We start from the raw sequence: 12,367 nt of genomic DNA, 5'->3' as shown, positions 1-12,367 counted from the left end.
ACACACACTTCTCAATATCAGGAAGCTAGGATTTCTCAATACCCAGCAGGTGACTCTCATAGGTGGAGCTGACCCATCTGGATTTCCAAATCTGCTTACATCTGCCTTCCTGTCTATGACTCAACTTCATTTTCTCATCCTAGAGAAAATCAACCAGGATGCAATCACTGAGCATAATGTTGAGCATTGAGCTCTTCTAGTTTCTTTTATAATAAAGCTGCATGATAGCTTTGGTGTTTCGTGATTAATAACAAATAGATTCTGAAAAACCACACCATGTGCGAGTGTGGTGCGATCCCATGGCTGAGAACTGCATAGATTTCGGTTCTATGCATCAAGACAGCACTGAGGAATGTGAGTGTGGGCATTATGTCTTGCAGGCCACCATGAGGCCATTCAGAATTTATAGTGGACGCCCTAACATAAAATCTCAGTGCCTGAAAGAATGTTTTTCTTAAGCAGAGATTGCCACTTTTTCTCAAAAGGCCAGATAGAAGTGTTTTAGACTCTGCACCGTATGTTCTGTGTGGCAACTGCTTGGTTCTGCCATTCTGGTATGAAAACAGCCATGGACAAAACCTAAATGAATGAGCATGGCTGTGTTCTAATAAAAACTATTTTATGGACGTTGAAATTTGAATTTCATGTAATCTTCAGATGTCACAATCTATTACTCTTCTTAATTTTTTTCTCACTTTGTAAACTTGTAAAAAGTGTTCATAATTTTCAAACCATACAAAACAGCAGTGAGCTGGCTTTAGTCCCTAGGTTGTCATTTGCTACTTGAGCTCTTAAATATGAAATCAATAGCCAGGTGGCAAGCCAATTAAGTAAGTTAATCTGGTTGACTGATATCCAAAGGGGAGCTGCATTTGAAATAAATTTTAGGTAGAATGTGAAGTGAAGAAGAATGATGTTTTTAGATAATACCATGTATAGAAATAAAATGTAAATTATATAGGTAGAAACTGTCTTTATCTGAAATCACTTAGTACCCTGATCTCAAAGACAGCATGTAGGAGGCATCAATTTTGCGCAGACATGGCAGACTGTATAGTATTGAAAAATGTGAAAGTATTCTGGAAGCAAATTGAGCAGCACAAATTTAAGCCCACCCCCCATCCCAGTTAGAAGGGATAAGGTGTTTACTTACATTTACTAAGGTAGTAGATATCCTACTACCTCTATCTAATTCTTTGTATTAGCAAGAATGTGAAAGTTTAAACCTAGGTCATCACAAGAAATACCTTCATTACTTATTAGTAATGATAGAATTGGTATTCAGAGTATTTTTGCAAGGAGAAAAACAAAGACAAATTAAAAGAAAGAAAAAATCAGAAGAAGGGTGGTAGACAGCAATATGGTGTGGGTGTAGACAATTCCTATGATTCATGGAAAAGTTAGGGCTCACAGATTAACTCTGTCATGAGAAAGTGTTTCATTTCTTGTAGAATATTTCCCATCAACCAGAGCATTACAAAATCATCACAGAACTTCACCTATTTAGGGATCCGGCAGTACAAAATAGATAATACTAAATATGAACTTCAATCTTGTGGTGGTGGTTGTTATTGTTTTATAAATATCATCAGACACACATCTGGGGTTTTAGTGCTTGCCACAATGTAGTTTTCTGTTTGACATATATCTAAGAAATGCGTCTATTAACACCCAGGCTATAGAGCCAAGCACATTTTAGTGCCGGCTACAGCTGAAAGAATATGTTTCCATTCCTTGTCCATCTGTTCTTGGCAACATAAATTTGAACTAGAATCACAGAATAAGTTTCATGAGAAATAAGTCTAAATAGGGTTTAGAACACCAAGGTGAATGCTCTGAGTTATGACTTGTTAACATTGGATTTTGAAAAACATGGTTGTATTTACTTAGGGAAATCTTATGCTGTCACTATAGCCTGAAGTTAAAAATAAATGACAATATTTTTGTGCATTCATTAAAGACAACATTTTTTGTTTTAAGGGCCTCTCTTAAATTTACCAGTGATCATGGGTCTAACTTTGAGATTTCAAAATGCTATTCACCACACACTGGAGCTACCATGAAAATGTGTCATTTGCATCTTTGAGCTCCAGGCTTAAATAGATATTAATTGAGAGTGAGGGTTTCCTGTGCAAAATGGAGCTCATAGAAAAGGCATTTTGCTTGTTTTTCTTCAAGTCCAACCTCAGCCATTGCATGGTTTTCTTGTGTAATAACATCCCATTGTATGCCACAGCCTCCAGTTTCCTTTGCTACTAAAAACATATTAAACTACTTACTTATATCTGAAAATATATGAGAATATTAAAATAGAAAAGGACCATGGATATTTACTGAGAGTTATGGTTTCTAATCAAGGGTCCAGGTACTCTGAGCTATTGAGTCAGAGCTGGGCGCTGCAAAATCTTGTGTTCTGGTTCAGAGAATATCTCTAGGTTGGAAAGAGAATAGAAGCTCACACAGCCCAATCCCCCCCCACCCCCCCACATAAGAAAAGTTCCTGTAATTTTTCAATCTCTCTTTGATGTGGCTCATTCAAATACAGCGTAGTGGTTGTGCATAAAGTGCTTGAGTTCTAACTTTTATCATCGATTCAGTAATATTTTCCTTTTATAATTGAAGTGACATAGATTTACAGTATTGTATATGATTTAGAGGTATAGGATCACACCCTTCAGGATTCAAATTTTGTCTCTGTGACTATGAATAAATTAAATAAATTCTCTCATTTTCAACATTTCTATCTGTAAAGGGGAATTCATATTTGCCTTAAATTTCTCTTCAGGGGAGCAAATGAGATGACAGATAGAAAATGCTAATTCCAGTGGCAGGCATTTAGTAAACCTCCAACAAGCAATATCTACACTATTAGTCTCTTTTTACTGTCATCTGTTTGAAAAAAAAAAAAAAAAAAAGATTGTACCATGCTAATTATCTACTCCCAGACAGTATTTTGGTAGCAAACCACTTATCATCAGAAGAATATTTTTAAAAACTTAATATTGCCTCATGAACTTCTGCATTTGTTACCTGTGACAGTGGTGATCTCACTCTGATTTAGAGATTTAGTCTTATCTACAAATTAAGAAACTTTAACTCCATGATCTCTCTGGGGCTTTTGTTCTACTGTTTTAACAAAATCATGTTTGACAGCATATCCTCATACTTTATTTATAGTGTGGAAATGAATATTTGCTGCCAAATGTCTGATATAGGATGTATAAATGTTCCATATATACATGTGGAATAACATTAAGTTTGTTGATGTTAAAAACTACTGGTATATTTTTTGGCATTATTTGGCTCAGAATCCATTCTTCCCATTTTATTTCAGAATAAGCTGACAGCAAACTTTTTTTCTACAGTACCTCAAGGTTTAGTGAAACAGAGAGTTTCAGAAGTAGGCCATCTTTCCATTTCTTTCAGTATCCAAGACTTTCTCTGTGAAGTAGCTTTCACTTTATTTTTTATCTTTGTAATATCTACTGGCATTAAATTGTGGACGCATGCATAGGCATGATAACTTACAAGGCTTCTGTTTCCTTTCAGATCTGAGTGATCAGCTGCTAGAGGTGGTTGGCTTGGAAGGAGCCATGGAGATGGGGCAAATATACACAGGACTGAAAAGCGCTGGACGGCGCCTAGCTCAGTGTTGCTCTGTCGTCATCAGGTAGTTCTTTCTTTATAACTGAGAAAAGGATTTGACAGGCATGATTGCAAACTAAAAGTATGAAGGAGTCTGATAATGACATTTGTCTTATTTATGTCTCAACTGATCAGTGATTAATACTGAAAAGTTTCAAAATAATGGAAATTGGCAGATTTTCCAAAGGTTGAAGTAGCTTTTATCAGCTTAGTTGGAATCTTACTCTTTTCTATTGACACCAAAGATATATGCATATTATGTCCCCTCAAATATGGTTCACATTCAGCATAGTCTACTAAATCATCAAATTATCTATTGAAATTATCTATATTCAATTATTGAAAACATTTTTTAAAATTTTACTGAACTAAAGTGCAATATGAAATTCAGTATGAATTATTGTAAAGTATTATTTTATATGTGGATAAATTTAAATCTTTCCGGCAACATTTTTCCAAAATTGTAGCTCTAGGGAAAACTGTCTACTTTGATCCTATGGTGAAACCATAAATTACAGCACAGATCTAATTGATGATATTTATATGAAAGTGTCTATACTGGAAAATCTGAGACATCAAACATCTTTTCTCCAGATTTAACATGTGGGTTTGCATAAAAACAAAGAGGTTCTTTTGGCTATAGGAATTCTGAGCATGTCATTAAACATAAAACATTCATTTTTCTTTTGGCATCCAGAATTTTTGGTTGTATCACCACATTTACCAGGTAGCTGTTAATACTCCTTTCATTAGTAGGTGACGAGAGCATTAGTTAGTAGCCACAAGATGAGTTCTTCTTCACAAGAGATAACTTTAAAGCCCAGCTACTACCATATTTGCATTCCCTGGTCGTCTTCTAGCTTGTGAATTTTCTGCTATAGAAAGTATTTCAGTGTTATACTTAAAATGAAATATTTTCCCCCAGGACTAGCAAGTCTCTGCCAATGCAGATCGATGGAGAACCGTGGATGCAGACCCCATGCACAGTGAGTACAGAGCAGTTGAAATGCTACATTGCTTTAATTGTTGCTTTTCAGTGTCCTATAGTCCTGTACTTAATCACATAATCCTGTAATATCTAAGCTTTGGCTCTATGTCGAAGTAGCTTTGTTTCCCTAATTTATATAATAGAGCCATTGCAGGGCCTCCCTGGTGGCACAAGGGGTTAAGTCTCAGCACTATGCAGCTATAGGCAGCCACTATAGCACTAGTTCGATCCCTGACCAGGGAGCTGACACACATGGCGCAGCAGACCTCTCCTGCCTCTCCTGATGCTCCCCTCAGCAGTGTATTTCAGTAGATCTGCCTGTTCTGCTCCCCACTCTCTCTGGTGAATCCTCTCACCCTCCGAACCTCTGGCCGACACCCCAGTTCTTGTATGCATAAATAAATAAATCTAAAAAAAAAAGAGAGAGAGAGAGCCATTGCATGTAGGTTTTAAGCATTATTTGCCTTACTGGTCATACTGCTGTTGAATATTAGTGCTAATCTAAGTGTAACCTTTAGATGCCATAGAACATTTACAAACTCTGAAACTATACAAAATTGGTAAAGTTTCTCTTACCCTCTCCAGACTTATTTCAGAACACGTTATGAGAAAATTATTTATAGGTTCTTCAGACACATCTCCTTGAATATATTACCCATATGTTCTATTACCTCTCTTTGGGGGTTACAGGACTTCTTTCTCAATTGAAAAACTCTCCCTGTAGGTGTTTTATCCATAGAGGTATTATTTAAATCATATATTTAGACCCCTCAAAAATTCAATTTCCATTTGTAGAGTGGATATTTTATTGCATTTCACAAATATGCTAGGTATTATTCTTGGCATTGAAGATAGAAGCATTTTAATAATACAGATCATGATCAATAATAGGAATGGAATAATAAGACAAGGACTAGAACATAACCAATAACATTATTATCTTCAAGGAGTTTATATTTTGGCAATAGGAGACTAAATAAATATAAAGAAGCAGAGATAAATAAGTTTAGATTACAAAAGTTATAAAAAATATAAGGCAAAGTGATGAAGAGGATCTGGCAAGTATGGAAGATAACTACTTTAGATAGGTAGATCTGGGAGGTCTCATTGAAAAAAGAGTCAAAAGCTCAGTATTTTAAAGACAGTAGAAAGGATGGTGTAAGCAAAGCTTTTAGAGCTAGGGAGAGGGTGGTAAGAAGTAAAATAGAAAAAGTGAAGAGCGGACAAATCATATAGAAAACGTGATGAACATTTAATTTTATTTTTTTAACTTTTTAAAATTTATATATATTTTACATCAGTGTTTATTTTAAAACAGTATTTGCTTCCCCCACCCCCTCAGGTGTAGTCCCCATAGTGTTTGCTTCCCCAATGCGTCTGTGCACCATCACCTCAGTCCCCTGTGCGCCTCCCTCCCTCCCTCTGATCCCTCTCCCTCCTCCTCCCCTGCAGGATGTCTCTGGCTTATAATTGTCAGTTTGTTTGTTTGTTTGTTTGTTTGTTTGTAATATTGTGCTTTGTATTGTTATTATTTTTCCCCCGATGTCTTATTTGGTTTCCCTATATTCCTTCTATAAGTGAAACCATCCGATATTTTTCTTTTCCTTCTGACTTATTTCACTGAGCGTAATTCCTTCTAGCTCCATCCACGTTGCTGCAAATGGCATTAGTTTGTCTTTTTTGATTGCTGAATAGTATTCCATTGGGTATATATGCCACATTTAATTTTAAAGACAATAGTAAGCTATTGAAGACGTGAAGCATCCTCATATTCACATGGGTAAATTTCACCATGACTGTGGTATGAAGAATGGACTCTACTTAATAGCCCCAGGAGACAGATTTATCACAGTCATCTGGACTTGGGTAAGGATAGAGACAGGAAAACAGAAGGATTTGAGCATGCCTGGAATAGGGAGAATTTGCTAATGAGTTCTCTCAGGTTGGAGATGGAAGATGAGGGAATAAGATGAATGGAGGTTGGTCCTTGTGAAAATGCTGTTTACTGTGTAATTAAAGTGGAAGGGAAACTGGTTAGGGAGTGACAGGGCAGCTCTTGATATCAGATAGGACAAACACTATGTGAATACTTATGCTGTATGTGAGAATTTATTAAATATTCACAAATTATCTAAAGAAAGGAATCAAAGGAAAAGAAAATTTAGGCTTTGGGAAGCTAAATAACTCAAGGTCAGATATATAGCAGTTACTTCTCTCAAGCCAAGGACTCTGCTTAAATCCTGTTCTCTTATCTACTGTTTAAACAACTTTAGCTATAGGTTCCAAACAGTCAAGCTTAGCATATAAGAAGGGAGTTTTAAATTTACCTTTCCACTGGTTTTACTCTGAAGCTATTGGCTCAGTCTTTGTGTAGAGCACAAAAGTATGACTTTGAATTTGTTTGTTTGTTCCTGGTATTTTCCTTCTTGCTCTCTGAACCCCAAGTTTATGAAATCCATTATTTCTGTAAGAACATAAAACAGATTTATCTAAAAAATCCCTCTAGACTCATTATTTCCTACACTTTCTACCAACTCTCTACTTATTTCCAACTATCTTCAAGTAAAATTCCTGTTCCTCCCCCTACTAGTATGTATGCCTTCATCTTGTCCCCTCCAAATGACACTTCTAAATTCACATTTATACTCACATGGATGTTCAAGGTGGTTGTGTTGATATAGGTGGTAGAGATGGATAGGTTGGTGGTGAGAACAGTACTAATAGTTATCTTGATGACAATGGTGGAAATAATGGCCAAACATAGTTACGGCAATGATGCTACCATTGGTAGCAATGGCTATGGGACTAGTGGAGATGCTGGTGGGGACTGCGATGCAGTGTGGTTGCAATGCAGTGTGATTGGGTGATGATGGAACAGTCTTCTTGTGTCTAGTAAGAGGTCTTGTCATCAACCATGGTCATGAGAGAATAAATGAAAGACAATGAAATGAAATACCTTCCATGAGTAGACTACATTTTTTTAGACTCTTGTCAGGGAGATGGGAGTTTACTCCCTGTGCCATGTTTCAAATCAAGAAGTCTTAATGGTGATGATAATATCTGACATTTATTAAGCTTTCAGTTTATACCTTATTATTTATTACAGTTTGAGACACCTGACCTGTATTGGCACATTCAGCTTGCATAAAAGCCCTGATTAGCTTCATTTAATGGATGAGCTACTGAGGCAGACAAATGTTAAATGGTTTGCCTGATTTCACACATGATAAATGGCAAGGTAGAAAATGTAACTGAGGTAGCCTAGCTGCACTATCTGGCTTTGTCACTTCTCCCTATGCAGATCTCAACATGAGAAAACCTCGGGCATTCTTATGACACCCTCTCCCCTTGGAGTGTGACCTGCTACCTTTCTCCAGTTTTAAAAAGTCTACATCTATTAAAATCTACTTCATGTTTTGGTATAATTTTAGCTTATTTGGCACAAGCACTTTTTTTTAAAGATTTTTTTACTTATTTATATAAGAACTGGGGTACAGGTCAGAGGCATGGTAGGGTGAGAGAATTCACCAGAGACAGAGCTGGGAGCAGAACAGGCAGACTGACCAAAGACACTGCTGAAGGGAGTTAGCAGGCTAGGCAGGAGAGGTCTGCCATGCCATGTGGGAATCTCCCTGGCCGCTGTGAATCGAACCCGTGCTGCAGAGGCTGCTGATGGCTTCACCGCGCGGTGCTCAACCTGTTGCGTTACCAGGGAGGCCCTAGCAAAAGCACTTTTAACAGTGATTTCATTAACTTTTTTCCAGTGAGCTCTATAATTGTTAAATTAATAGTAATTTTATATAATTTATATTTTCTCCCTCTGAACTCCCTTATTCATTTAAAACTTTTTTTTTTGCAGTCTACTGTGGTCCAAGAACAGTACTAGACTATGGCTCATTATTGTTATTTCACATTCTGGCATACTCTTCTTTTCCTAGAACCACATGGAGTTCTGAACTTTAAATTTCACTTCAACTGAAAAGAATATTTAGTATTCATAGCATTGGTATGGTTTAACTGAAGACTGTTCTTTGCTTCAATTGAATAACACAGTGTTTTTCTTACAGAACATAAGAATTGGTAGGATGTTAAAATTCTTTGCTGAATTTAAATATCCATAAGCTGATATTCAATTTATAAAGAAATTGCTCCAGATATAACTTTATAGCATAGCCCACAGAAGTTCTTTTTTCTTTAAGTGGAATATATAAAATGGAAAGACAGGTCATAAATGGGTCTTGGTTATTAAACCAATTAGTGTTTTTTCAAATAAAAATCTTCATCATGTAAGTTCTGGAGATGGATGGTGGTGATGATTGTACAACAATGTGAATGTAGTTAACACCATTGAGCTGTCAAAATGGTAAATTTTATAGTATACTCATTTTACTACAATAAAACCGGGAATGAAAAGACATTAAGGTAATGTTAACTTCTGGTGGTTAACTCACACCAATCCTGAGTTCAAAACTTAGGAAAAGCAAATACAAAAAAGCATGAAGTAAACTCTTCAAATATATACTTTGTAATTAATTTATGAGCTTTTAAATTCTCTCTATAAAGTAGTCAACAGAAATCTGTTTAATACTCCCATGTTCACAGTTATAGTACTCACTGAGTTAACAGAGAATATACTTTGTAACCATTAGTCATGTTATAACACATATCAAACTAAAAAGACTATTAATTCTAGAAGACATTATATTGGAAAGTTTTGACAAATGCTTTTTTTTTTTCAGACTGGACTGTAGAGCCTAACTTCCCTTTCTGGTTTCTTCCTCCCTGTTTCTTACTCATGACACATCAAACATACTGCCTCTGTTGTCAATATTTTTCTATAACAGGGAGAAAAAAAAAAACAGAGCAGCTTGGGAAGGAAAAGAGCAAGAACACTAAGATATGAAAGTCATACCGTAGGAAGATTTCCTTTTGTACCTGCACACCCAGCTCCCCTATACCCCATTTATTGTAAGTGATAAGTGCCCAGTAAAATTTTAAAGTGAGAAGTGACCATACAAATTCAATAAAATTAAACTCAATAAAATCAAAATGCTTCAGCATTTGCTTCTATCTCAGTCCCCTACCAAAGAAGACTTCTTTATATTCTCAAACTACTGCTTCTCCTTTTCCCGTACACTTAGTGGAAACATTACGCACCCAGTCTTTCCCAAACTAGAAATCTGAGATTCTTCCTATACTTCTCTGCACACCCTCAAATCCAGTTAACATGACCACCTGATGATATCACATATTTCTGGAATCTTTTCTTTTCGTTCCTACTTCCACTGATTTTGGTCATTTCATTTCCCGGTCACTCCCAACAATAACCACATCAGACGTTATCTCCATTTTTTTTTTCCATATAAATCCATCCACTACTTTTCTTCCAGAGTGATCACTCTGTGAGCCTAATATCACCAGGACACTCTACTTAACATTGTTTAATTACTTTCTACATGACAAAGTATAATTTGAGTCAGGCTTCCTGTTTCACCAGTACCATCTCCTACTTCTATTTCATCTTTTCTGCGCTTCCCTCCTGTCCAAACATCTCCTCTTCTTCAGTTGAGTAACCCAACTCATCTTTTGAAACTTACTGCCTACTACCTTTCTCCATAAAACTTTTCCTGACCATTACCTCTTCCTCCACTTCCCTAACCCTTGCCTGACCCCAACCAAACGCTCAGCATCAACGCTTCATTGCCTTATCAAAGAGCTAACTATTGATATATTGTATTGGAATTGTCAGCATTGTTGGTCAGGTTTCTGGGTAAATATAAATTTAATGAGGTCAGGGCAAGATTTTAGTCCTCTTTGGATCCCCAGAGCATGGCAGTGTGCTTCACACATCATTAGGCTGTCAATACTAAATGCATTTTAAATTTGCGAATTTCTTAAATACTTCTTGGGATAGTATAACAATTTTTTAAAATACTCTTTACTAAATCTTTCACTGAACAGGATGTAGGTTGGCTAGCAATTCATTCACATATTTCTCATATATAAATACATGTAAAAGTTATTTTGAGTTATCTTTATTCATTACATTCTCAAAGCAAGAATCTGAATGTATCAGAGAAGAAACACTTTTCAACCTTAAAAGATTTCATCTTTCTGTTTCCTGGTATGGTAAAATTAAACTCTGGACCACTTCCCTCTGCATTATTAATTATGTATTCATTTTACACATTATATAGACTGCATTCTGTTAATACTCTGAAATATTAATAGTCATGTATTAGTTATTACTTGTGATACTTTATGAAAAGTAATGCCAAAGCGGTTGTAAATGCAATATCATCCCAGGTGCTTTGTCTCCAATTAAAGTACAGAGAATTCCTGAAACTTCCTTCAGTGTGGTAGAGAATGAGAAGGAAGTCATAAGCAGGTCATAAGCTTAATGGTGAAATGGCCACAGGTAAAATTATGAAGACTCATCAAAATCATAGGTGAAGTCAAGACAACTTTTGGAAAGAATTTACATGTGCTTTGGCCTTCCTCTGATTTTCTTATATACCTTCATTTGGGTAATGCCTCTCAGGCCCTTGAAACCACAGGTCAAATCTTGATTTCTGCTGTTAAATAAATTCAACATGCGACTCATCCCTGACCTGGTAGTCAGCCAATTCCTGCCAAGTCTGGTAGTCTTGCTGCCCTAGATTTGATGTCTGTTATTCTTGGGGAAGACACTTGATCATCTTGTCTCCTAAGAGCAACTGCCTCCTGCTGTACCATTTCCACTGTGTGGACCATTCTATAAGATGCTATTTTCTGAATTGAATGCCAGTTTCCTTCCCTGGTACTAGCACCTGCTGACTCAGACACTGGCTACTTTTCCTCATCTTTTCTTGTGCCCTCTCTTTGAAACACTGGATCATTTTCCCATTGCTCTTAGATATTGCATTTATCTGGAGTTCCTTTTGGTACTTGTTTTCACAAAGAGAATATACACAGTATAACTTAAAACTGCAAATCCTTTAAAAAGAGAAATAGTGTTCTAGCTCCTGTTAAATTTTTTTGTGTGTTGTTATTAAATTATCAAAAATAATAATTTTAAAGTTATTTAATCACGGATCTTTTACTAAAATACACATTAAATCTTGGGCCATTAAGACAGAAAATTTAAAAATAAATATTTTTTTATTTTTATGTATATTTTATGCATATAATTTATATATACATAAATTTAAATGTTTTCAGTTCCAAAAACTTAGTGTCATGCAGATGAAGACTGAATGAATTTTCAAGACATTTGGATGTCCTGGATTCATTTGGATGATACTATGATAATAATGCCTAACATTTATTGAACATTTACTATATATTAGTTTCTATTCCATATATTCATATCCGTTATTTGTTTATTCCTCACAATGTTAAGAAGTCACAATATAATCCCCATATCATAAGTTAAATAAAAAGGTCAAGCCTGATAAATCTAACAACTTATGAAGCCATTCAAGAAAGTCAGCAGAGCAGCCCAATGGGTTCTAATGACTTTTTTCTTTTTTTTTTAAAGATTAATTTATTTATGCACACAAGAACTGAGGTACAGGCCAGAGGTATGGGGGGTGAGAGTATTCACCAGAGACAGAGTGGGGAGCAGAACAGGCAGACTGACTGAAATACACTGCTGAGGGGAGCAGCAGGGAGTCAGGAGAGGTTTGCTGCGCCATGTGGGTTTCTCCCTGGCCAGGGATCGAACTTGTGCTGCAGTGGCTATGGATAACTTCA

At 36.1% G+C, this 12,367-nt stretch overlaps 1 protein-coding gene across 2 annotated transcripts in view; it reads left to right on the top strand.

Annotated features, from left to right (window-relative positions):
• The window catches only part of DGKB (diacylglycerol kinase beta), an 835,840-nt gene that overhangs the window by 804,033 nt on the left and 19,440 nt on the right, over positions 1 to 12,367 (top strand). For both annotated transcript variants that reach the window (XM_054692402.1, XM_054692401.1), the window contains 2 exons: positions 3,550 to 3,670; positions 4,571 to 4,631. In XM_054692402.1, coding sequence (XP_054548377.1) covers positions 3,550 to 3,670; positions 4,571 to 4,631 — 182 coding nt within the window. The remainder of the gene's footprint in view (positions 1 to 3,549; positions 3,671 to 4,570; positions 4,632 to 12,367) is intronic.

Source organism: Talpa occidentalis, unplaced genomic scaffold, assembly GCF_014898055.3.
Source record: "Talpa occidentalis isolate TD23 unplaced genomic scaffold, MPIMG_talOcc4v2.1, whole genome shotgun sequence".
In the NCBI taxonomy this organism is placed as follows: domain Eukaryota; kingdom Metazoa; phylum Chordata; class Mammalia; order Eulipotyphla; family Talpidae; genus Talpa; species Talpa occidentalis.
The sequence above is the reverse complement of the archived record's forward strand: the minus strand, read 5'-3'. Positions and strand labels throughout refer to the sequence as shown.